At 50.4% G+C, this 26,702-nt stretch overlaps 1 protein-coding gene across 5 annotated transcripts in view; it reads left to right on the top strand.

The window, feature by feature from the left end:
• The first annotated feature begins 6,134 nt into the window (after nt 1-6,134).
• LPIN1 (lipin 1) overlaps nt 6,135-26,702 on the top strand; it is a 131,340-nt gene continuing 110,772 nt past the window's right edge. For 3 of the 5 annotated variants that reach the window (XM_045884110.3, XM_054509602.2, XM_045884109.3), the window contains exon 1: nt 6,137-6,253. In XM_045884110.3, coding sequence (XP_045740066.1) covers nt 6,176-6,253 — 78 coding nt within the window. In that variant the 5' untranslated portion in view covers nt 6,137-6,175. Of the gene's footprint in view, nt 6,254-26,702 lie in introns of all 5 variants that reach the window. The other 2 variants (XM_064571797.1, XM_064571796.1) reach the window with 1 other exon arrangement.

The raw sequence follows: 26,702 nt of genomic DNA, 5'->3' as shown, positions 1-26,702 counted from the left end.
GGCCTATAGCTTGCTTCTTCCATCCCCATATGAACCTAATTTTGCCTTAGAATAAAAACAGAACATCACTTGCGTTAAGACTGGTTTCACTCTATATTGGAAGACTGAGCTCTGATATCCTTCCCGGTCAATGTTAGCATCAAAATCTTGGCTCTCCCGTTGAACCACATGCCAGGCTAAATGAGTCCACCTCTGATTATGCCGCATATAACTCAGAACCACTCAGTGCTAGAGGGATCCCCAGGTGTGGGCAGCTGTAGAAGCACAGCAGTTCGGAGTCCAGGGATGCCGGAGATGGAGAGATGCTGTTTTGGGCTGTTGGGTCAATCATGTAAAGTATTAATGAGGCATCCTGGCCAGGGCCAGGGGGTCTCTGAGGCCAGGACCCTTTGCTTGCTTTGTGTGCCCGGATTCCTGACCTTCTTGCCTGTTATGTGCAAGATATAATCAAAAGGGCGGCTGCTATGGACTGCTTTGTGTCTCCCTTCCCCAACTCGTATGCTGAAGCCTACGCCCTAGTGTGGCTGTATTAGGAGTAAGGAAGTAATTAGGATTAAATGAGGTCAGAAGGGTGGGGCCCTGATCCCATAGGATTAGTGTCCTTACAAGTGGAGGTACCAGAGAGCTCCCTTTCTCTCTGCTGTCTGAGGACATGGCGCGAAGGAAACTGCCTGTCAGGAAGAGAGTTCTCAGCAGGGGCCAAATCAGCTGGCGCCCTAATCTTGGACTTCCAGCCTCCAAAACTGTGAGCAACTGAATTTCTATTGTTGGAGCCTCCCAGTTCGTGGTACTTTGTTGCACTAACACAGCTTCCAATCCCTGGTGCCAACCGATGACCTGGAGAGATTATTTGCTACTTGAACCTTGAAAAAAAGAGTTAATGCCTGTTTCCCTCACTCCAGGATTGAGTTATGGTAGGAATTTCTGACTCAGATAAACAGAGTTTACCTTCACGGCAACCACAGGGTGTATGTGTGCGTGCACGCACGTGTGTGTGTGTGTGTGTGAGAGAGAGAGAGAGAGAGAGAGAGAGAGAGAGATAGGCAGGCATGTGCACGCACACACACACATCTTCCCTTCATTATGCATTGCCATATCTGTTCTTTATTCTTCTCCGCTCTGCCCAGGGTTCTCTGGCTTCCACGTGGGTTCAGCTCGTGGTGGACAATGAGAAAGTGGGAGGAGAGAGTTGAAGGTTTTGTTCCTTTCACTTCCTCCCTGCTGGATTACCATGGATTGGCCCCAATCCTTGGCACCCTCCACCAAAGCCCCTGCAGGGGTCTCCTCCAGCTACTTGGTGAACTAGCCTTCGATGTCTGCTGTGATAAATGACAGTAAACTGGGTGGCTGCAGACAATGCCAAGTAAGTACCTTACAGTTCAGTAGGTCAGAGGTACAGGTCTGGCAGGGCTACCACCAAGGTGTTGGCAGGGTAGGGTGTGTTCCTTCTGGGAGCCCTAGCAGAGAACCTGTGTCCTTGCCTTCCGGTTGCTGCAGGCTGCCAGTGTCACTGCCTTGTGGTCTCCTCCTTCTCCAAGTCAGATCGCTCCCTTGCTGCCATTTCTGCTTCTCTCCTGCCTCCTCCTCCTTCTTTTAACGACCCTGTGATTTTATTGGGCCCACCTGATACACACAGCAAGGATAGAGACTGCGGTGACAGGCAGTGGTGATGGGCGTGTTCCAAGCTTTGCAGCGGCAAAGCAGGAGGAGGGTTTGGGGCGACTAGTCAGGTGATTGTTTGGAGATAATCAGAACAGTCTCCCCATTTTAAGACCAGCCAACCAGCAACCTTAATTCCACTGCAGTCTTAATTTCCCTTTGCCGTGTAATGTGACCTCCAGGTTGTGACATGGACACAGGTTCTGGGGATTAGGATGTGGACACCTTTGGGGGCTGATGCCCTGCCCCCTACACCTGGGCTCAGGCCACTGCCCCCTCTTCTTTCCCCCAGCCCAGGCTGGCCTCGGCCCCTCCTCTGGCTGATGCTGGTCTTGTCACAGCCCCCTGGCAGTCTTCCTCAACTCTGCCCATATCCTGTCAAAGGTTTCTTTAATAGGTTTCCGTAAGGACTCAGCTCAGGTGTCCCATCTGTTTTCTCCTGGGACCTTGACGGATCTAGTGTGTACATGACAAAGGACTTTTCTCCAAAATACACACAGAACTCTTCAAGCTCAACTATAAGAAAACCAAGAACTCGATTAAAAAATGAGCCAAAGACCTTCGCAGACACCTCAACAAAGAAGACACACAGGTGACAAGTAAACATATAAAAAGATGCTCCACATCATAAGGCACCAGGGAGATGCAAATTAAAACAACCACGAGGTACCATTCTGCACCTATCAGAATGGAGAAAATCTGGACCACTGACAATGCCCAATGCTGGCGAGGATGCGGAGCGGCAGGAACGCTCACTCACCGCTGGTGGGAGCGCAGAACGGTGCAGCCACTTTGGAAGACAGTTTGGAGGTTTCTTACAAAACTAAACATGCCCTTCCCAGACAATCCAGAAATTGTGCTCCTTGGCCTTTACCCGAAGGAGCTGGAAACTTATGCCCACACACAAACCGTATGTGCGGACAGATGTTTGAAGAAGCTGCATTCATAATTGCCAAAACCTGGAAGCAACCCAGATATTCTTCCGTAGGTAAATGGATGAACCAGCTGTGGTCCATCCAGATGATGGAGTAACAGCTCTAAAAAGACATGAGCTATCAGACCAAGAAAGGACACGGAGGGCAGGAGGGGTGAATAGGTGGGGCGCAGAGGATTTTTAGAGCAGTGAAACACTTGTCTGATACTAAAAAGGTAGTACATGTTTGTCGAAACCATAGACCATACCACACCAGTAATGAACCCTAATGTCAACCGTGGACTTTGAGTGATGTTGATGTCAGTGCAACAGTTCATCAGTGGTAAGAACTGTACTACTCAGGTGCCAGGATGATGGTAGTGGGGAAAGTGTGCATATATGGGAACACAGTATATGAGAACTCTCTATACTTTTAGATCAAATTTGCAGATCAACCTAAACTACTCTAGAAAAATTAAGTTTATTAAAGAAAAAAACCCTACCTGACGTGACCTTTTTTCCTGTTCTGTGTCCTTGCCACTGTGTGAAGGACTGTTGAAGCCAAAGAGGAGTAAGACCCGTCGAGGGGTCCCCACAGTAGTCGGGATGATGCGACACAGACTCACAGGTAAGTCACCTCCCTGGCACGCTCTATGTGTTGGATGAGGAGGACTCTCTCCACTTCTTCCTGGCCAGGGGAGCCTCCCTGAGCCTGTCTCCTCTTCTGGGAAAAAGCAAACCTTGATGATTAGAGATGGCATGTGTGAGCAAACACTAGGCACCTGGAAAGGGCTCAGAAATGTCCGTTTTGACCTCATGCTTTCCCTCAAACATCAAAGGATGGAAGACTCATTATGGGGTGGACAGATCCGGGAAGGCTCCATGGAGGAAGGAGGTCTGACATGAGCCCAGAAAGTGGACAAATTTGAAAAGAAAGAGAGGAGGGGAAGGGCATTCCAAGAAGAGGTCAGAGCATGAGCTAAGGGAAAATGGGAATGGAAAAATCCAGTGTTCTTGGGGAGTTAGCGGGTGCCTTGCAGACTCTGGCCTGGCAGCCGGGGGATTCTTCATAGCTGCGGGGCACACGGCCGGGGAGGTGTCTCAGGGGAAATTCAGCGTGGTCCTGGCCACGGCCACTTGGGGCACTGATGGAGTCTCAGGAGCTGTAGGGCAGGAAATGATGGAGAGTCAACAGCTGACGGAAGCCCCTAATAAACACAGGCTCAGTTTCTTCTTCTGTAAAATGGAGCTATTAATGCCTACCTCAACGTTATTTGAGGATTAATAGTTGCTACTTTTTTTTGAGAGTCTAACCCACGCTAGGTAGGCATTGTGTCAAGGACTCTCCGCACATGGCCTCAAGTGTCCCCACAAGCACCCGAGGAAGGAGAGACTTTATTTTTATCCCTGTGTTTCCCAGATAAGGAGACAAAGGCTCTTAGAGGCTGAGGGAATTGCCTTGAGTCAGAACTGCTGCTAAGGGGAGGGTCAGAGCCAGAGCCCAGGTCTGTGTGACTCAGGTTGTGAGGTCTGCGTGTCACCTGTGGCTCCTGGGCGTCCCATCAGTGCTCACGTCCCCACTTCCAGGCAGACCGGCCAAACCAGGGCTGGCCAGCAGCCAGGGCGTGAGCCTGCCTGGGCTCGGAGCTCTGAGGACCCCGCTCTGGCTTGTCCCTCCGGGAGCGTCCACAGGGCTGCGTCCTCCGAATCGATGCCGTGACATCGGCCTGCCGTGTTCAGAGTAACTTCTAGCCTGTGCAGGCCCGTACCTCCGCCAGGTTTCTGGCTAAACGCTGAACACGACCAGGTATAATGACTCCCAATCTTATCACTCGTTGGTCATGAGGTTCTTAAAATATCTTGACAGGAAGAATTAAAAATAGTAAGAGTGGTGGTGACCCAGCTCAGTAAAAGTGTTTTAAAGTGTGATTCTCTCCCTTATAGTAAATGACACTCAGGGTGTTCAGACTATGGGCGGTGGCAGGGGTGGGGGCGGGGGTGGGCACCCGGCTCTGAGGCTGTGCACATTGGTCCCTTGGCTTCTCTGGGTGAGCAGGGCCAGGGGCACCAGGGTGGCCAGGACTGTGGTGACCTGGAGGCCTGGGATTGAGTCCCTCCCTGCTCCTCCCCGGATGCAGCACCTGGGGAAGCCACTGCCCCCAGAACCTGTAAAGGGAGGGGCACTTTCACCCCTCGCATTAGATAGGACACACCTTTCCGTTGTTCTAAACTTCACTCGCCCTACCAGCCCAGGGGGGCTCGGGCTCTGGGTCAGGTCCTCTCTGGAGGGAAGGGGAAAGAGCTGTGAAGAGTGAAGCCAGAGAAAGCTTGGCCTGGGAGCAGTTGCAGAAGTGGGGTTGAAAGACATCAGGAGGTGGCTGGCCTTAGTGTCAGGGTCCCCTGTCCCCCGTTGCAGGGACATGAGGAGGAGCAGAGCATGGAGGGCGAGGTCCTCTCTCGTAAGAGTTGAGTCAGGGAGCCTGACGTGTCACTATTCTAAAGCCCCTTCCTTTGCCCTGCTGTGCTCTCAGGGGGCCACCCTCTCCCTCTGGGTGGGATCTCGAGGTGCTTGTCAAACCAGGTCAAAGCCCCTGCACCTGCCCGTGCAGCATGCCCTCCGCCCCCGGCCTTGCCCAGGAGCTGCCCCCATTTTACGCCCGCCCTCGCACCCTGCTGCAGGTCCCTCCAAGCCCGGGGCTCCCGTGAGCCCAGCCCATCAGCACGGATGCAGGGCTCCTGGTAGGATTAGAGCTACACTTCCAGCACCGTGTTTGAAGTCAGGCTGGCTCTGCTCTGCCACTGCCCACTTTGTGACCCAAGGCCGTTCTTCAAGCTCCCATGTTGCGTCTGTAGCCCTATAGCGTGGCTGTGTACAATATATACCAGAATGCGGTTGGAGTACTTAGCTTGGGGGGGGGGGCGGGGGAAGGTATTCGAAACAGGTGAACTGTCGCCGTGACTGATGCTGCTGCGTGTGATGGAGGGGACAGTGGTGGCCTCTGGGGGAGGGTTCCAGAAACCCAGGCTTCCTGACTCCCCGAGGTGTGCCCAGGCAACTCACAGGAACGGGATTGGAGGAACAGAGAGAAAGGATCCCCAGGGCGGGGGTGGGATCCGGTGGTGGAGGGGAACGTGAACACTCTGCTCCCTGCACTGCGGGTAGCAGGGGAGGCGGTCTCTCCAGCACCTGCTGCCCTCAGCCCCCCACCTCGGCCCCTTAGAGCTGTGTGCCCTGGGGGGACTTAGTCCATCTCACTGACCGGAGCTGGGGTCAGGGCTCCCGCCCCTATTCCACCGAGCTCACACAGACTGGCGTGTGTGGGGAATCTCTGCATCCTTCAGGAAACAGGAGGTGTCTCGGGTTGTTTGCTAGCCAGTCCCCAGGTGGGAGAGGATTTGCAATTCAACACTCTGCTCTTTTCCTGAGCCTTGTGACTTGGCCAGGCTCCTGGCTGTAAAGGGAAGCCGTCTGCTCTGGGCTCCCTCCGCTCCCCCCCGCCCCCCCCCCAGCCTCCCAGCTCTGGAGGGGGTGAAATCAGCCGCGTTGGGTCACTGATCTCTGGAGCTGGGCAAGGAGACAGCCAGCATCCTGCGGGCCGGGCCATGGAGGAGCAGGACCATGGCGGGTCTACCTGGGAGCCCCCGCAGGGCAAGAGCTCCCCGGATTCACCTTGGTCGTGGGTAAGGGCCAGGGCTTGGCCGGTTTTGCACTGCGCCCCCCCCACTGGGAGCGCTGGTGGGGCCGCGGGGGACGGGCTGTGCCCAGAGGCACTCACTTAGGATTGAGGCAGTCACATTTCTCCAAATAAGAGGTGGGACCAGCTGCTCCCCAGGGGCTCCTATGACGTGGAGACGGCATTTATAGAGGAGGTTTTAGAATTTACTCAAGAATTTAAAGGCTTTTTTTCTGTGCCTTGGATGGAAAATGAACAGTGATTGTTTTGATCATCAAGACAGGGGCGCAGGGTGTTTTGCGGGCTTCCTGCCCGCCAAGCAGAGAGCTGGGCACTCATGCTGCCTTCCGTGTGCGTGCGGGTGAGGAGGAGAGGCCCCGAGTGTTGAAGTGACCTGCCCTCGTGCCGTCACGTAGCCATGGTGTCCCAGAGGCTGTGATGTGTGTGCTGTAGGCCCCCACCAACCTCCAAAGCCAGAGGTAGTACTGTCCTGCCCTTTTGGAGCTCGCCCTAGATGCCAGGGCTTCGGTTCAGAAGTAGTTATTTTCAGTTTAAGCCCCAAAGCAGTAGAGGGTGATCAGATAACCCCAAGTAGAAGTGGGCACTGGGCTGTGGCTTTGGTGAGAATTCATGACTTGCTGTTTCTTCCAGAGGCCGGGGGGTTTGGTTGCCGTGAAGATAATGTGTGAACACCACCCCCACCCCGAATGGTATCTGGGACGCCCATGACTCTTTGCTTCTTGTCTTTAGCTGCACAAGGCTGGGGTTGTGCTGGAAGTTTCTGCGTGACTTGGAAGCAGAGAGAACTGGGGCTTTCTGCCTCTGAGGGAAATAGAGTGAGGGGTGTGGCATGCACAAGGCTGTGGGTTCCCCAAAGCACCTGTCGCTTCAGTCATGTGCATCCTCAGGGTGGTTCCTTCCCCTCCAGGGGCAACAGGCCCTGTTGGGAAGTTGCTGTGGGTGATCAGCCTGAAATGCAGTGGTTGCTGGACCGAGAAGGGGGGCCCGGGGTTCTGCTCCCACCTTGGCCACCATTTGCCGCTGGCCCCTTGGGCGAATATTTTCTATCCAAGAGTGGACAGATGCTGGCAGAAGAGTTCCCCGAGGCTGATCACTGACCCTCTCTCAAGAGGCATGCTGAGGACAGGAATGGGACCACCCCCAAGGAGTGCGGTGTGGACCAACAGCACCCACACTCTGATTAGCTAGACTGGTTCTGTGGGTAGTTGGGGAGCAAGATGGCCGGGTCTTGTTTCCATTCCTGGAATGGCTCTCTCACCCAGAGCAGCCCCGTCTTCTGCGAGGCACGAGGGCAGCGCTGCTCCCCCATAGTGCTCGCCCACATCCATGATGGGGACACCTAGTCTCTGCCGCCCTGGGTCACAGGTCTTATTTTTGTGGGCATCGCTCTTGTACGGCCCATGCAGACACTGTCATTCCCATTTGACAGTCGAGGAAACCAGCTGTGAATTTGGGACTTGCCCACAGGAGCTCGGGGGCTGCTGGGAGGTGGGGACAGGAAGCGGGTCCCCTGGGGCCAGCACAGGCCCTGTTATCGAATCCTGGGCACTCTATAGACGCTGTGATCTGGGGACGCTCTGAGAGTATCTGTTCTTTGTTTGTATGTTTTGGTTATTAGTTATATTTCCTGATTATAAAAGCATGCTCATTATGGGAGAGTAAATAAGATAGCGAAATGCCGATCATCCACTGCTCGGGGAGCCTAGGAACTTTGTAAACAGAGGTCACGCTTCAGCTCCCTAAAGGCTCATTCTAGTTAAGCCACAGAAAGGATTTCAAGTCCACCTCTTGCCCTTTTTTATTCTATAACTCTCTTAGCCCCCACCCTGCCCTGAGCGCTTGATGCAAAAGCCCCAAGCCGCATGGCACCTGCTGTGTGACTTTCTGCCTGGGGTGGGGCGGGGGGAGCTGGGGAGGCCTCTCTGGCTGGAGAGAGTGACGGGCGGGCCGGTGGACGCTGGAGCCGCTGCCCTGGCTCCTGCAGGGTCTCCGCCCCCAGACGCAGGGTCTGCAGGGGCCCCAGGCGCAGGCTGTGCAGGGGTCTGGGAGAATCTGACCTGCGGTGCGGAGGACGGCAGCTCCAGTGAGAGCGCTGGCCTCCTGCTGCTGCTGGGGGCAGTGGTCCCGGACTAGCCCGTGGAGGGCAGGGGAGGGCCAAGTCCAAAGTCAGGCTGCAGCGAAGCAGAACTGGAACGCAAAGCAGGAAGTTGAGGCAGACACTCAGGTGGACTGACTGCAGTGCGGGAAGGCTGAGGAGGAGGCTGCAGTCTGGAGAGCCGGCCAAGCAGGGCGGGCGAGGCTGGAGCTGTCGCTGCCAGGGCCGGGAGCCCAGGCTGGGCTGGTTGCTTTTGGAAAGGGTAAAAGTGGCCCAGCCATAGTGGAGTGCTTTCATTCCTGGGGCTGGAGAAGGGCAGCTGATAGAGTTCTGAGCCCTCGGGGACACCTGTTAACTTGGCACCATCTACCTGTGGCATTGGCCGTTAGCATTCCCAGGGACTGTGGGCTTCATCTCCAGGCCCTGAGCGTATGCAGAGCCCTATGGGGTGCAGAGGGATGGGTGAGACCTGGTCTCTGCCGGCAGGAGGTCAAGGCAGAATGTGAGTGGGTGGGCCTGCTCTCCACCAGCTGCCAAGTTCACAGGAGCACAGATCAGGAGCAATTCCAACTGGCAGGGCCAGGGAAGGCGACTCAGAAGCTGACATTGGAGCCAGGCCTTGGAGGAGAGTAGGGTTTCAATAAACAGAGCACAGGGGGTGGGGTGGGGGGGCTGGGGGGATGGAGCCTTCTAAACTGAGCGTGAAAAGAAGGCTGGGTTTTGAGAGGACAGGGTGTTCTCCTCAAGCTAAGGCTGCAGGTTTTGTTCCTCAGGCCATTGGGGAGTTTATTACTCCTTAGCAGGGGCGTGCATGGTGCTTTTCATCTTGGTCAGGCGCCCAGGCTGTGAAAGTAAGCAAGCAGTGGCCAAATATGTGGGACCCAATGTGCAACCAGTGGGGGGGGGGGGGTTGTACAGGAGCCATAGGGCCTGGGCTCAAGCCCCAGTTTTGTCACTTACAAGCTTTGATTTCCTGGAGACTTAGTTTTCTCATCTGTATAATGGGGTGTATGCGACCTAATAATATAATACTCACAGGTACTTGGTAAATGGAACTATTGCTAGTAATGACACTAAACCTGAAAAAAGAGAGCCTGTAGTTATAGGTTGGGCTGCAAGTATCATGTTGAAGAGAAATCAGATCAGTTACACTTGGATCGTTGGTCTTAGTAAGCAATGTAAGGAGGAAGCACACAAATCCAGACACTTTGTCTCCTAATATGGAGAATCTGGAGTGCAGTCTTCATTCCAGGTGTTTTAGCTCGGCATTCAAGGCTTCCCCAAAGCTGGCCCCCCCTTCCTTCTCTTGGCCATGTTCTCTGTTCTCAAGTGCTGCCCACCAAGTGCCTTTCTTCAGAGGTGCTGAGCCAGTGGAGTTAGCTGGGTCTTCAGGGAGGTGACCATCAGGAACCCAGACCCATCCTGCCACCTCCAGCCCCTGTAGACCTGGGGCTGGGATCTGGGTCTCAACTGCCACAGTATGTTTGCTGCCTGGACTTCTTTGACAATGCTGACTGGAGGCCTAGGCAGAGGCCAGACAGTACCCCCAAGGGCTCCTTTTTTCCGGGACTTCTGGGGCCCAAGCCCCTGACCGTGGTGGGGACATAGGAAGACGGACTCAGGGAAAGGGTCCACCTCTCCCCAAAGCCCCAGATGACCTGAAACACTTGTTAACCCACTCAAGAGCCTTGGGTGGGCCTGAACCCTCCCAGCCTGGTGTGTGTGGATGGGGGAGAGGGGCAGAGAGGAAAAACTGTAGGAAGCGATCCTCATAGCCCTCCCTCCTGGGAAGCAGAGTTCTGGCCGCCTTGCCCCTCCTCTCAGGGTCCGGGGCACCCCTCCATCCCTCCTTCAGGTGGAGCGGTAGGGGGGGTTCGGAGCGCCCCCTGGAGGCAGTACTCTGCCATTACAAACAGCCAAACCGCCAACCCTCCTGTAATACAGCCCAGCGTGAGGCCCATGTGACTTACTTGTGAAGATTCAGAAGTTAGGATGAACATGGTAACTCAGTGGTGCACAAAGCCAGCAATCACTGGGTCCAATCTGAATTCCGCACCATCATATTTTTTTTGTGATTTACCTCCTTGCTGCAGACTGCTGTCAGCATATGCTCTGCATCTCGCACAGAGACAGGGACCGTCCCTTCTCTTTCTCAGCCCCCTGCCGTCCTACTCATCCTTTGGGCCCCAGTGCTGACGCCACGATCTCTGAAAAATTTCCTGTAGCCGTTGGGGCTGCACCCCCTTGCGTTAGGTAGCAACTGCATTTTATTTACCCATGTTCTGCATGTTTCTGATGGAGACTGATGTGTTTCCTTTTATGAAATCGGATTCGCAGGGTGACAGGCCCCAGACATTGCTTTTAAAATCTGCCTGCAGCCAGCACCTTCCCCTCTCTGCCGGTTATGTTCAGTACTTATTTACCCACTCTTACCCACTCCTTCCCGCTGAGCTGGGAGCTCCCCAGGGCAGCGAGGGTGTCTCTGTCTTGGTGTCCCCACAGCACCGAGTGCAGAGCTGGTGTCAGCCTGGGTCAATCGGGTTCGAATCTGTTGTTCTGATGTAATTATGTATTGTACCCCCTTTTGCTCTCAGAAGTGTCTGGAATGGAATGATCACCCTGCCTGGCACGTACCTGTAAGACCACACCTGTGCCTGGCTTTGCTGCAGTCCCTTAACCCACAGCTCATTCCGAAAAGTCCTTGCTCACTGTCACTCAGGGGTGCCAGTCGCCTCCCCCACCCCTCTGGTCAGGGCTGGAGCTGAGTGGGGGCTTTGTATGGTGGGCGACGTGTTTCATGCAAAGATTAGGATCTCAAGTCAGTGTGACAGGCAGAAACTGTGCGTGGTCCAAGTCTGTTAGGATGCGGGTCCCCTGCAGCCGCCATCCCTGGGCACGTCAGCAATGATGTTTGGGGGAGGAGATTAAACGGACTCCCTGTTCGGGTTCACAGCCTAGCTCTCGAGCCTGCTGGCTGGTGACTGACCTTCCGTAGCCTCATTTCTTCATCTGCAAAATGGATTTCCTGAGACTAAGTGGGTTAAAATCTGTGAAGCACTCAGTATGTACGTAACTGGTGTTGTCTCTTATCAGATGCAACACGGGCCTGTTTTCTGGAGGCTTGGAACAGATTTCTGTTCCTTCTGCGAAGCCTGGCACGGGGGCTTTTTGGCATAACATGATCTCTCTCCTTGAGCGTTCTACTCACATCAGGAGGGTGAGCTATTTACTCTATGAGACCCACCGAGGAAGTGAGACAGTTGGGGAAACAGCAGCTCTATACTTTCTATTCCAGACCTTTCTGGGGAATTACCCCCAGGAGTGAAAACCGCAAGAAGAATCGCCATGCACTCTTGAAATTATTACTATTTTTCTTTCCCTCCTGCTCTATTTTGCCAACGGTATAAATAACTAAATGCATTTAAATTGAAAGTATGTATATGATGAGGGCTCCACTCTTTGCCAACAAGAAATGTATTTGTTTTTGCCCATGTATATGCACTATTGAGAAGCAATATGCCGAGATGCTCAAGAGCCATAGAGTTTGGAAAACCGGGGTGCAACCCTAGCATTCCAAATGACTAGAGATGTGACCTTGGATAAGGTCACTTCATTAGAGACTCAGTTTCCCCGCCCTGCCTGGTCCTGTGAGGCTCAAATGAGTTATGTGAGTCACAGAACGTTGCAAACTGTGGAGCCTCTACAGATACAGTTTAACCGTCGGGGGTCGGCCACGCGTGCTCTCAGCCCTGTGCACGCTATAGAAGAAGAGCAGATGGGGTCGAATTTAAAGGCGAGGCAGCGAGCTGAGAACTACATGAACTAATGTGCATCATGTTACGGGAATCACGTCTGTTTTTGTGTTCTGATCCGTTAAAACGTGAAACAATGGGACTGAAAGCCCGAGAGAAGGGGCTGAGCAGGCACGCCCCACACGGTGAGGTCGGGACACACAGGGCTGGTGCATGCAGAGCCGGGAGCCGCCGCAGCGAGGGAGCTCAGGAGGCCGGCTTGTGGTGGCAGGTGGGCCTGGAGCTGAGCCGCAGGGGTGGGAATGGGGGCTGGGAACAAAGAAGGAGCACAGGTGCACACGTCCGGCTCTGCGGAGGAGGGAAGACCCAGGCAGGGCCGCCTCTCCAAGTGTACCTATCACCTGCCCCCCACCGCCCCTTCCTGCCTTGACGAAGCTGCTCTCAGCCTCCCTGCTCATCCCTGAGCCCCCACCCAGCTCCAGCCCTGACCAGAGGGGTAGGGGAGACCACTGGCACCCCTTAAGTGGCCGTGGGCAAGGACCTCTGGGAAGAAAAGGTTCTTCGTCTTTACCCTTGGGCTAACAACCCTGCTTTGCTAGCTTATTGTGCGGGTAGAGGGGGTGGGGTTTGGACCATCTTCTTAGTGATCTCTCAGCAGCTACATGACAAAGATACTGGAAGGAGCTGTGCAGAAAGTATAGATGCCCTGACAACTCAGTGGGGACGGAACAGCCTGTGAGCCACAGGCTGGGGTCACGCTGGCCCTCAGTGACCTGAGTGGTGGCCCTGGATCTGAGCCGCTGTCCTGAGCTGGAACTCCTGCCTTTTTCCAAAGCCAAGAATGCCTCTGACGTCAGCAGGCCCGTCTGCGGGAGCAAGGGCTGGGTCGGGGCACATGACCGTCTTGTCTTTTTGCTCAGGGAAGAGCCACTGTGAGGCAGAGCTGGGGCGGGTGAGGCGGGGCTGATGCCAAAGTCTTCAGTGGTGCTCGGTGAAAAAAGAGCAGGACAATGTGGATGTGACTTTTTCTTGGGAAAGGTTATTATTTATTGTGAGAGAATGTGTATCCCATTTGGGGGATGTTAAGGTATCTTTCTTTTATGAAAAAGATTATAATAGTATATGCATTTTCCTTCCTTTTTTTTTTAAAGAGAGACAGTGGGGAGTGGGGGGGGGTAGGGGCAGAGAGAGAGAGAATCCCATGCAGGTTCCATGCCCAGTGCAGAGCCTGATGTGGGGCTCGATCTCACAACCCTGTGATCACAACCTGAGCTGAAACCAAGAGTCGGACGCTCAACCAACTGAGCCACCCAGGTGCCCCTCCTTCCTTCCTTCTTAAGATAAGAAGTTGACAACTCTGTCAGTTGTGGTCCCCTGGACAAAAATAGTAAAAGATTATTGTCTTTTTGTTCCGTTGTTCATTCTGGTAATGAATATTCATTAGGTTTCTGCTATGTTTCTAGGCATTAGACGTGGAGCAGTAGATGAACCAACAAATATCCCTGCCCTCCTGGGGCTGACATTCCAGGTAGGAGAAAAGAATGAGCAAATGAATAAGTAAAACATGTAGCAGATGGAGAGGGGGTGATGGGGGGGACTTGAGCAAGGGGAGGGGGACAAGATGGGAGAAGGATGTGGCTTTAAGGGAGAGGTCAGGGTAGACCCCCCTGGGAAGGTGACACTCGAGCACAGACTGGAAGCAGGTGAGGGAGTGAGGGGAGTGCACAGTAGGTGTCCAGGCCCTGGGGCGGAAGCTTCTAGGCCCATTTGAGGAACTGCAAGGAAGCCAGTGTGGTTGGAGCAGAAAGGAGGAGCCCATGTCAGAGGTCCTCCCCCCATCTGAGCTGAGCATCATAGGGTGTTGGGCTTGATCCAATGAGACAGGATGTCACGGGGGACTTGGGGCTGCCTTGGACTGTGCACATGATGGGGACCAGGCTCCTGGCCCTTGGCTGGTGGGACCATTTCCGAGGCTGTTGTAATAATCACAGTGGTTGCAGGGGAGGGGTGAGAAGGGTTTGGAGTGGAAGCCAGGGAAGGTCTAGGCTAGAAATGTAATTTCAGTCTTTGAAGTAGAGAGTTTAAGAACCCCAGACCTGGTGCAGTCCCTCATTTTGCAGATGGGGAAACAAACCTCCAGAGAGCTCTTGGCATGTTTTCTAAGACTAAAATCCTAGTTTCTTGACCTTCCATGCAGGAAAAGTACATAAATTCACTTTGAACTTCTCTTTGCCCTTGTGTTTGGAAGACACTTGGTCTTGTTGCTCTTTCCACATGTTTCCCTCCTCTTACTCCTTTCGTTCCTTGAGTTTTCTCCCCATGCCTCTGCTTATCTAACCCCATTTCTTCATTCATGGTTTATGCTCAGCTAGTAGAGAACCTGGAGGAGGGATCACCACCACTGGTGGCCTCCTGACCCTTCAAGGTCTTGTCCAAATGCAGCTTTGCCTTGAAACCCCAGCTGGGAGTGGTGCTTCCATTCTCAACCATCAGCTTCCTTTTGGAACTTGGCATGCATTAACTTTCACTGGAGTTATCCAAGACTGGTTCCCCTCCCCGCCACGTGCGGCAGCCCCCCCCCCCCCCCCCCCCCCGCATACAGCAAGTGCTTGGCATTTGTGGAAGGAAGGTGAATGAACGAAATGACAAGGTGAGCACATCCGAGTCCTTATCATTTGATGGTAAGCTTTTGCTTGGTCTGGTCTTCATTTATGTGCCCAGACCCCCCCGCCTATCCCATTTTAGCTCTGAAATCATCCACAGCCATCAGCCTGCCCTTTGGGGACTCACTGCCCATTGTGGGTGGGCTGCGCTTGGAAAGGGAGGAGACACAGTTCACGTAGGCCCCAGGAGGAGCCCAGAGATGGCTCTGGAGTTAGTCCCAAATGGGAGCTGAAGACCAGAATATTAGGACAGATAGACTCTGGGAAAGAGACAGGCTGGTGCCAGATTGTCTGGCCCAGATGAGTTACTCCCTAATGCCTGAGGCTGGTGGATATTGGCCGGAGGACAAGTGTTGTGTGGTGTGTTTTATGGGTGAGATGGTCTGATTTAAAGGCACAGGATTGGGGTGGATGATCACTGCCCGGGCGCCCTGAGCAGAGCGCATGCCCGCCAGGAAGAGCATACCCATCCCATGTAGGTGAACGAGAAGATGCCTGTGCCCGAGGCTCCATGGGCTCAGATGCCATCCTCCTGTTATTGTCTGCCCTGTGTGAAGCCCCACAAATACATGCCTCACGGGGTGTGTGGTTGGAAGTTGTATCTGTGCGGACGAACTGGTATGGCTCTTGCAACAGAGAACCTTGTTACTCATCTTTCCCCTTTGGCCCTGGCAGCCGGGGGCCGAGTTGTGTTCAGTGCTCAACTGCACGATTATGTAGAGTCTAGATTTCAGGAATAATTCCCTCTGTTCCCTCCCCTTCTTCTAAATCCTGCTCCATCTCACCGCTTTTGATCTGTTTTCAAACAGTTCTATTACTTGATGTTTTTTTCTTTCTAAGCTGCTCGAGATCCTTTTTGGATTTGATAACAGATGTAAGCCATTCATAACCAAAAGTTTGGAATAAAATTACCTATTTTAAAAATTTTTATTTAGACAGGACTGACATGAAAGCAGGGTGTTACTGGACGTTACGGGGACGTGACTGCTGAGGTCCCGGGTCGGGGGTCTGGAGCCGGGGCTCAGGAGGGGCAGAAGGATGTGATGTCTCCTGTAGCACCCCTGCCAGGTGGGACAGGAGGGGGTTGCCCGTGAACTTCTCAAGACTTTATTGTTACTGGAATGAAGACAGAGGGGAATCACATTCAGCAGGAGAGGAGCATTGAGAGTTTGAACAGTCCGGGGGTCCGGGTTCTAGGCTCGCCGTATGGCTCTGGGCAGGGCTGCTCTCATTCTAGGGCAATGACCCCCCCCCCCCAGTGCCGGGGGCTGTCTGCAGCTTACAGGAGACACTGCATGCGCAGTCGCAGGCGTGGGGTGCCCTCTCTAAGGCAGTAGGCTTGCTGACTGTCGCTGGCGGGGGAGGCTGCATTCATCAGGCACTTTTGGAAAACGAGGGCGAGGCAGGGCTGCCGCAGAGTATCCTGAGGTCCGTGGGCTGTCCGGAGCACGGGTTGAGGGGCACGTGGGGGCTGAAAGCCGCCCTCCGCTTCGCTCCCCAAGCCTGCGGGGCTCTGGGACTGAGGCTGGCTGGCACCGTCGGGAGGAAGGACACCTTTGCGAAATCTGTTCATCCAGAGGGGTCCTTCTCGTTCACTCTGCCGAGGGGCTCGGGTGCACTGTGGCCCGGGACGCGGCCTGACCATGATTTCCAGCACTGGCACTCCCCGCCCTGGAACGCTTGTGGGCAATGAGAATATCTGCAGACGGCTCCCTGAACTTGGAATAAACATGGGGCACCTGGTGAGGCTGCAAAGATGGTGAGCTTGGGGCCCTCCCATCTCAAGTTCCCTGGCCTCTCCCCACACCAACCGCCTCCTGCTCAGCCCCGCCTTCCCTCCCTCCACAGCCACCCCAGGGCTCCATGAAAACGCTGGAGACCAGCTTGACCACTCTGAAATCGCAGGCTGGAATTGTTTTTTTGGTTTTTTTTGTTGTTGTTGTTGTTGTTGTTTTTGTTTTTAAGTAAGCTCCACAGAGCCCAGCACAGGGCTTGAACTCACAATGACCGTGAGATCGAGACCTGACCTGAGATTCAAGAGTAGGTTGCTTAACCGACTGAGCCAGCCAGGCGCCCCATCACAGGCTGGACTAACAGTGTGCAGTCTTCAGATTGGTGGACCGAGCCTTGCCGCATGGGCGTGCCTGGGAGGACCCTGTTTCCATGCCCTGTTACATCCTTCAGGCCCTGTTTTTCCTCATTTACCCCCTAAAAGAGCAGCCCTTCGTAGGGAACATTGAATTGCTGTCAGCTGGTGGCCCAGAAAGACCCCCCCCACCCCCAGAGGGCGCTGTCACACTGGGGTCCCGGGATGGGCACTTGGGCAAGGATCAGGTCCCCTCTGCCCCATTCAAGTGGGGGGCAAATGAGAAATGAGTTACTACATAAAACATTTTCTGCCAACAATGGGAGAGTTTTGTTGAAATTCTTGAGTGAATTCTCTTTATCTAAGGACACGGTGATTTGAATTTCAAAGTCATTCAAAATAAAGGCAATGGGGACTTGGCGAGTTGGTGTCTTCCCCTGATTTGACCTAAGCAGAAATTGAGTTTATTAATAGCCGTTTGATAGACACTTCACAATTAATGGTGAAGCAAGATGGGATCATGTTTCTGGTTTTTATCCGATTAGAAATGCCCAATGGGTTAGAGGTCACCAGATGGAAAGAGAGAGAACAGTAAGTCTTGCATGGTGAACACTGAATAGCTGCCTGGTGTAATAGCATTTTGCAAACATATGAGTTATTCCCAGTTTATAGGTAAATGAAAGTGCTTTCGCGGTGATAAGTGTCCAGGTGTATCATTGTTGTTAACTGAGTGCTTTTTATATGCTAGGCGCCTGTGAGGCGTCTTCCCTTTTGTCTTATCAATCCTCCTCCTAATAATAATAATAATCAGTGGATTATTAGCCTCAGTTTACACACAGGGGAGCTTAGAGAGATTATAACCAGCAGCGAAACCGAAATTCCAGCACGGGCGTCCTGCTAAAAAGACCCTGGTCTCTCCACCAGGAAGGCTGCCTCCCTGGTTTTCTGGGGAGAACATTTGTAGGAATGAACTCTGACCGTCTTGGGAGCCAGTTCTCCTGGCCCACATGTCTCTGCTTAGCCCTGATGCCCCGGGCTGGAGCGTGATTCTCCAGCAGGGGCCATCTCACTTGAAGGCTGGTCACTTTCCAATGAAGCCTAGTGCCCGGTGCCTCTTCAATGTGATGGTGAATGGGGTGGGGACTAGCAGAGAGTCACTGCTCTCCATGGGCCCCATCCTTGGAAACTTTTTGATGAAGGAAGAGCCTCGAATGTTGGATTGGAAGAGGCCTTACTGGCTGGTCATCTGATCTAGCCTCACATGCAAAGCTGGCCTCACACGAGTCTTGAAGTTGCTCTCAGTCCCGGACATCAGAGTCATGGGCTTCCCAAATAATACAGAATCCGAACCTGCGGAGTTGGGTCCAGGCATCTCTGTTTTTCTTAGAAGTTCTGCTGGTAATTGTGCTGGGGGCTGAGACATAATCCCATCACATTGGGCTCTCAGGCTTTCATCTTCTGCCCCCTTGTTCATGATATTCCCTCCCCAGCTCTTTGTCCAGAGAGTTCTTACTTGTCCTTCAAGGTCCAATTTCCTCTTCTGCATTTGGAGACCAAATGAATCTGACGTTCCTCTGCTGCCTGTTGTCATTTGTGTCTGTCAGTCTACGGGCTTACTTACTTCGTTTTTTTTTTCCTCTACTAGAGTATGAACTTCTTAAGAACAGAAACGGTGCCGTGCAGATCTCTAGTCTCCTAGCACCTAACAGGTTCTGGGTGTGAGAAGAGGCTCAGTAAATGGAAGTGGGAGGTTGAGCATTGTCAACTCATGATCTTAGCTGGACCCTCTGATGCTCCCCAGAATCAGCTCTCTCTCTCTCTTTCTAATACATAAAATGTATATTAATAAAATAAATACATCTAATGTAATGTAGTAAAATATATGTAAATATAATAAATACATAAACACATGTAATATATACTTAATATATAATTTATACATTATATTATTATATAGTAAATGGAAATATATATATATATGCATAATTTTTTTAGGTGACTATGTCCTTCTAAGATATGCAGACAATATTCATGACCCTACTTTGTCTTTTCTTCTCCAGACTACATATGCCCAGTTCCTTCCACTGGCTAATTGTCATGAGATAGATTTCTGGTTCTATTGATATCCATTTGCACTCTTTGGGAGGACTCTAGCTGCTCAGTGTTCTTCTTAAAGCTTTATCTGACCAGTGCAGTGGCTAATGAATGGCCTCTGGTCTTCTTTGTTCTGGATCTCATACATCTCTTTCTGTTTTCTAAGATCAAAGCATTCGTAGTTAACTGCTGGTGGGTAGGGCTTTCTTATCTAGTAGTTATACAGTTGACTTTTTGAGACTTACTATATCTGCCTTAAATATCATTTCACCGATTTTAGACCTGTGAAAGTCCTTTTGTGCTTTAATTTTGTTCTCCAACATACTGATTTTATTACATCTGAAAATCTGCTTTCCTTTCCTGACTTCTATTGAATTGATAATTGAAAAAATATACTTTTTCCGTTCTGTTTTCCATTTTTCCTCAGAAGATTTCATGACTATACATTGAATTCCCATTCTTTTAGTGATTCTCCTTAATTTTTGGATACACCCACTTAACTTATTGTTGAATGTAGTTTAAAATTATTTGTTATTTCTTTTTTAAAAGATTTTATTTATTTGAGAGAGAGAGAGAGAGAAAGAGAGAGAGAGCACGTGCACACGCATGAGGTGGGGGGAGGGGCACAAAGAGAGGGAGAAGCAGGCTCCCAGCTGAATAGGGAGCCCGATGCAGGGCTCAATCTCAGGACCCTGGGATCATGACCCGAGCCAAAGGCAGTCACTTAACCGACTGCACCCAGGCGCCCCTAAAATTATTTGTTCTTTCTATTCTGCCAAATATCACCTAGACCTTACCTTACTTTAACCACTACTGAATGCACTCTCCTCTTGCTACTTTTGTTCAGAGCTTTGGTTTTTGCCTAAAAGAAATTCTAAAAATTTTAATTATTTTTTAGTATAAAATTTAATAATGAAAATTTCCAACCTCTTGGGTCCATATGTGTGCTTCCTGCTATTTCTTGTATCTCACACCCGCCATCTGGATTCACTTTTTCTTTTGCTGGTGTACATCACTTGACTGTTCTTTTAGTGCAGGTTTATAGGAGATAAATTCCTTTAGTTTTTGTATACTGAAGGTGTCTTGCTTGAATAGTAGTTTAGCTGAATATAAAATTCTAGGTTGATAGGTTGACAGTTGTTTTCCTTTGGTATGGTATTTAAAAAATACTAGTCTTCCGTGAGACTTTTAAAGTTTATCCTTTGCCTTTTATGTTCTGCTGTGTCACTACAACATGTGTAGAATTATTTTTATCTGTCCGTCTCAGTGCTCAGAGTCTAGTGTCACTCATCACTCAGGTCTTTCATCAATTTTGGAAGAATATCAGACATCTCTTCAAAAGCCTCTCCTCTGTGATTTCCTTATTCTGTTTTCTGGAACACTTCTTAGACACAAACGGTAGCCTCTCACTGTATCCTCCATCCCCTTCCTGCTCTTTTCTTTCTTTCTTTTTCTCTTTGATGTGCAGTGCTGGTTGAGTTCTTCCTTACTATATTCTAATCCCTTATTTCCCTCTTTTACTGGCTTTTTCTTTTTAAGATTTATTTGATTGATTTATGAGAGTGTGCGAGTTGGGGGGAGGAGCAGAGGGAGAGGGAGAGAGAGAACCTCAAGCTGACCCCTTGCTGAGAGCGGAGCCCAACTCTGGGCTCTATCCCAGGACCTGAGATCATGACCTGAGTGGAAACCAAGAGTCAGATGCTTAACAGACTGCACCATCCAGGTGTACCTTTTAATGTTAATTTCAGTGACTATATTTTTCATTTCCAAAACTTCTAATTGGTCCTAGCTACTGTTTTTTTTTTTTTTAAGATTTTATTTATTTATTTGACAGAGAGAGAGATAGCGAGAGCAGGAACAGAAGCAGGGGGAGTGGGAGAGGGAGAAGCAGGCTTCCCATGGAGCAGGGAGCCCGATGTGGGACTCGATCCCAGGACCCTGGGACCATGACCTGAGCCGAAGGCAGACGCTTAACGACTGAGCCACCCAGGCGCCCCTAGCTACTGGTTTTGGTTGAATTTTCATATCTTCCTGTTTCACAATTTCTCTTTTTAATGTAAGTTATTCCTCAACTGGTATCTTTAAGCCTTATGCTTATTTAAAGTCATTGTGAGGCTGTTCAGTGAAATGAATTTGGTGTGAATCCATATTCTTAATGGTTTTTGGTTTGTTTTTGTACTTTTGGCTATCTTTCTTAGCATTATATTTCTTCATAAGTATCAGAAGTTTTGTTTTGGGGCTCAATTTGAATGACTTCATTTTTATTTTTTATATTTTTATATTTTTTAATTTTTAATTTTTATTTTTTTGCTTTTTTAAAAATTATTATGTTATGTTAATCACCATACATTACATCATTAGTTTTTGATGGAGTGTTCCATGATTCATTGTTTGCGTATAACACCCCGTGCTCCATGCAGTACGTACCCTCTTTAATACCCATCACCAGACTAACCTGTCCCCCCATGAACTCTCTGTTTCATTTTTAAATTTGTTATTGTTTCCTTTCCTCTCATACCCGCCGCCCTCCCCAGTTTGTTCTCCAGCATCAGGGCTGGGTGACTTGAGAGGCACACCCTCAGTCTGGCACCCTGGACACACCCTTGACTAGTTTTCTCCCAGGCCCCAGGGGCACAACCCAGAGCCAGGCCTCATAACAACATTGCAGATCTCCTTTCTCATGGTGCTACTGGGGACATTTTAGACAGACGCTGAGCCAGACAGCCACTCAGTTTGATTCCTGTTTGAAAAGTTATGTCATCGTTCTCCCACTGCCCTCCATAGCCTTGGCCCAAAGCAGTTAGGCTACAGAAATGTTCACGTCTCTTTTGCCAACAGCGGGGACTGAGTCCCAGGACAGGCTTCAGTATGGCTCCTGTGTCCCATCCCACATGACCCTTTGCAGGTGCTGGCCACACCCTCTGCTTCAGGACCAGTGCCTCGTGGACCTGCGGCTTTCCATTTTTAATCTGTCTGTGATTCATGAAAACACTTTCTTTGTTTTTGAGCCTCTCTGTGTGATTTTGCTTTATCCTTTGATATACTTGGGTTTGGATCGGAGGGTGGGATCATTCAGAGTACAAATTCACCGTACTATCTTGACTATAAATTATAGACATGCTTTCTGTCTCAACCCAACACTGATAAAATGTTTAAACAGGAAAGGGCAAGGCTAGAGCCGGTGGTATGACATTTGCGGTCTCCATCCAAGCTGATTTTCACGCTCCCTAGGAATGTCAGTGTAAGTAGCTGTAAGTATTAAAATATTACCCAACCCAAGTTATCCAATCTATCCTTTCATGTATCATGAAAGATGTTATCAAATGCCTCATTGAAACCATTACATGTCCGTGTGTGTGTGTATGTGTGTGTGTGTGTGAGATACTCCCCTGATTTGCCACCATAACTATCCTAGGGAAACCAAAATGTATTTTCTTTACCAGCGCTGCTCCCTGGGAATTCTGGTGGTGGATGCTACTGACTTACAGGTTGTCAATATCCCTGGCTTCCCGACACTGAGAGTGACTCACTTGGAGCATGCAAGGTCAAGTCCACACGGTGAACATGCCCTAAATGGGAACATTGCCTCACTATGTATCCCAAGGAAACACTGGCATATTCAAAGTAAAAAGTCACCAGCTCTTACTCTCCCCGGGGATTTTGAATATTTTTACTTCCTATGAAAATGCCACTGGAAAGTTGGGTCCCAGTTCCTTCTCTTTGCCTCTGCTCTGGCGCCTGCAGGCTGCGTGACGTGACTCAATAAGTCCCTTTGTACCTGAATGGCCTGCTGGGAGGGCAATGCAGGGCTTCCCAAATGCCCCAGTCCCTGGGGAGCTCTGAAGAGTTCCTGAGTTCTGCCTCTAGAGATTCTGACTCATCAGGGTCGGGTGGGGCCTGGGACCAAGTCATGTTAGTGAGCTCCCCAGTCGATTCTGATCAGCAAGCAGGCTTAGATCCTGAGTCGTAATGTTTGTAAAGTGCTCAGTGGACAGCTCTTGGACACAGCCAATGCTCTGCAGGGGTCTCCCTGTCGCTTCCCTTCTCCCACATTTCCACCTCTCCTCCCCCAGGCCCACAGCGCTCAGGTGTTGCCCACTTGGTGTCCCAGAGGAAAACCACAGGACAACTGGTTTAAATTGCTCTCCTCCAGATGTTTTCCTTTGATAAAAATAGTCAGGGGAAAGGGCAATGCTTAACTCAGTTTTCATTTAAATTCCACCACCACTGATTTGGTCTATACTCCGTACCCTTTATGAAACCCCGTGGTACATAGACAAGTAGGACTCTGGCTCCGCCCTTGAGATCTTGGGATTATATTGCCGCCTGAGAAATTTAAGGCATTGAGTCCGGCTAACGTGGGAGACAAGTCTTATTTATATTTTATTTTGTTTTGTTTTACTTTATTTTATTTAATTTATCTTCTCTTATTTGATTTGATTTTAATGTTTTGAGAAGTCTTATTTTGGGTCAGGGGCCTGCCTTCCTTATACGCTTAAATCAAACCCTAGAGGCTTTCTCAGGTCTAGTGTCCAGTTGAGGATAAAGTCAAGATGGGTACAGTAGGTGGAGCTAGAGAGTCAGAGAAATAGAGAATGTAGAGAGCCTGTCCTGGGGGGGTCTCAGGAAGGCCAGGTAGGCAGTCATCTTCCAAAACGGCTGTGCACCAGAATCCCTGAGCAATTTGTTTAAAAACAAACAAACAAACAAATAAGACTACAAAATTCCAGGTCCCATCCCTATGAAATAAAATTTCTGGCATTGAGCCTTAGTCACGTTTAACACGTTGCCCATCTGACTGATGTGCAGTCAGGTTTGGGAAGCACTGATCTAGAGATTCTAGAATAATCTAAATGTGAGCCAGGCTCTCTGCTGAATGATCTGGTCAGCGGTCTGAGCTAGTTTGAATCTATAGTCCTGTGCTTTTCAAAGTGTGGTCCTCAGACCAGCATCTGCATCAGCATCACCTGGGAGCTAATCAGAAATGCAAACTTTCAGACCCCACCCAAGACTATCAAATCAGAATCTGCAATCTTTCTTTTTAAAGATTTTATTTATTTATCTATTAGAGAGAGAGGGGAGAGAGAGCAGGGGGAGGGGCAGAGGGAGAGAGAGAATCTCAAGCAGACTCTGCACTAAGTGGAGAGTCCAACATGGGGCTCAATCCCATGACCCTGAAATCATGACCCCAGCTGAAACCAAAAGTGGGACACTTAACTGACTGAGCCACCCAGGCACCCCAGAATCTGCATTCTTAACAAGCGCCCCCCAGCTGACTCAGGCGATTCGGTGTGTGAGAGGTCGTGAGATCCGTGCCTCTTGTTCACGTTGGCTCCATCCCTGGAATGGGAGCGCCCCGAGGCAGGGGTTGTGTTTGATCCTTGACACCCCTCTGAGCCTGTTTCCTCCTCTTTGCTGTATTGCCTTCTCAAGGTTGTCAGAGGAACTCATGCCAAACTCCCATAGTACATTGTGAATTCTTTGAGGCAAGGGCCATATAGTTTTAAAATTTCTGCATGCCCAATGCCGAGCATTGAATGAATTCGCCATTTTGGCACAGAGAATTATAGAATCCTTGAAGCAGAAAAGACTTTGTAGAGTGTCTAGAACGAACCACTCAGTGAATGGGTGAAGAAATTACGGTCAAGTGACCTTTCAAAAGATGCTGTTATCCTCGCATAAGCCTACATGAGGGGTTCACGTGAGGATTCAGAGACAGCGCCCCACGACAGCTCCCACTCTCTGTGAGGTCCTTCTACCCTTGGAACTGAGCTCAGCTCTCAGTCTTTGTGAAGGTCCTCCAGCCTCTCTGACCACTGCCATCTCCGGGTCCTCTGAACTTCCATACCAGCGAGTGTGTGTATCACTCGTCTGCCATGAATCCTGAACTGGCTTCCTCCCATGTTCCATCCTTGCTGTGTATTGTTCTAGAGGTTACGGTGTTCTCACACTGTGCGTATCAGGCTCTTGGAGGACAGAACCACAGCTCTCTGTGCTCCCCATCTGCTTCCCAGCCCAGCACCTAACACGGGATGAGCACATAATAGGAATGGCTAAGTTTTTGAATATCGATTAAGTTTTTAAAAATAGGAAACCTTTTATAAATACAAAAGTTATGGAGATTACTGTAATGAAGACCTGCATCCCTACTACTTCCTTCACTGATAAAAAAAGATTATTATAGTTGAAATGTTCTAGGTACCACTTTCCAGTCATTTTCTCAGCCTCTGTGAATTTCCATGACAGCTCATCATCTGTGACACCATGGAGTTTCATTGTTTCGTGTTCCTGCCCATAAAATAAGGATCCTAAAACCAAGGTGCAAGGCAATCATGAGGCTGTAATTCATTCAATTCAGTTGCTCAGTATTTATTGAGAGCCTATCATATGGCAAGTACTGGCTAGAAACTTGGGATGCATCAGTGAACAAATCTGGCCAAAACAAAGCAAATAAAAAATAAAGCCCTGGCCTCATGGGGTTCACATTCTGGACAGTCCGTCAGCAAGAAGTATAATAAATATGTCAGTTACATAATGTGTTAGAGGTTAAAGGTGCAATGAAACTGGATACAAGGCTCAGGGATTCTGAAGTGGGAGGGCAGACTATGGTCAGGAATGGCCTTGGTAAGAAGGTATTAGCTGAGCAAAGATTTGAAGGCGTTGAGGAGCTGGTCATTTGATTTTGAGGGAAAGGTGTTCCAGGTAAAGTGAATAACAAACCAGTGCAAGGACCCTGAGGTGGAGCATGGCTGAGAGGAGCATCAGGGGAGGGTAGCAGATGATGAAGGTCGGAGGTGGAGGGAGCATATAGGGCTCTGCAGGCCATTGTGAAGACTTCGGCTTATACTCTGAGCCCTTGCAGGGTGTGGGCCAAGCAGTGATGTTTTCTGACCTCTTTGGCTACAGTGTGGAGAGTAGTTTATAGGACGAGAAGCAGGAAGTCCAGTTGGGAATAAACCAAGAAGTAAATTGCAGTTAACCAGAATGGTTACCATTGCAGTAAACCCAAAGAGAGTTAACCATTGCAGTAAACCAGAAGAGAGAGAAGGGGGTCAGCCTAAGGTGAGAGCTGGGGAGGTGGTGATACATGGCCAGATTCTGGACATGTCTTGAAGACAGAGCCATCAAGATTTCCTGAGGAATTAGGTGTTGGCGTGAAAGAAGGAGTGAGTTTGCTCCAAGGTTTTTGGCCTGAGCATCTAGACCCTGCAGGTAGAACAGTGTGGGGGTCAGCTGAAGTTTGGACTTACTGAGTTTGAGACACCTGCCAGATACCATAAATGGAGATGTCAAGTAGGCCGTGGGTACATGAATCTGGAGTTTGGAGAGAAATCATACACACAGGAGTATATGTTTGGGAGTCATGAGCCTTTGGAAGGTATTTAAAACCATGAGACTGGATAGATCGCCAAGGACTCACTGTAGGTGGAGAAGAACAGAGACCCAGAGAGTCTGATATCCTGGAAGCCAGGTGAAGAAAATACTTCAAGAAAGAGGGAGTAAGAAATTGTGTCAAATGGATCAAAAGCAAGGTTGTGGGCCGAGGGTTTCCTACTGGATCGAGCAACATGGATGCTGTTGGTGATGTTGCTGGGGACCGTTCTGGTGGGGTGGCAGGGGTGGGGGCAGACCCCTGACTGAGGGGGATCAAGAGGGAACAAGAAGAGTGGAATTGAAGAAACGAAATCGAGCAGACGACCCTTTAGAGGAGATTGCTGGAAAGGCAAACAGGCGGACAGAGGATC

The sequence above is a fragment of the Mirounga angustirostris genome, unplaced genomic scaffold (genome assembly GCF_029215605.1).
Source record: "Mirounga angustirostris isolate CCGP_5_RB_7025 unplaced genomic scaffold, mMirAng1.0.hap1 SCAF_10, whole genome shotgun sequence".
Lineage (NCBI taxonomy): Eukaryota > Metazoa > Chordata > Mammalia > Carnivora > Phocidae > Mirounga > Mirounga angustirostris.
Note: the sequence above shows the minus strand (reverse complement) of the source record. Positions and strands in the feature narration are given on the sequence as shown.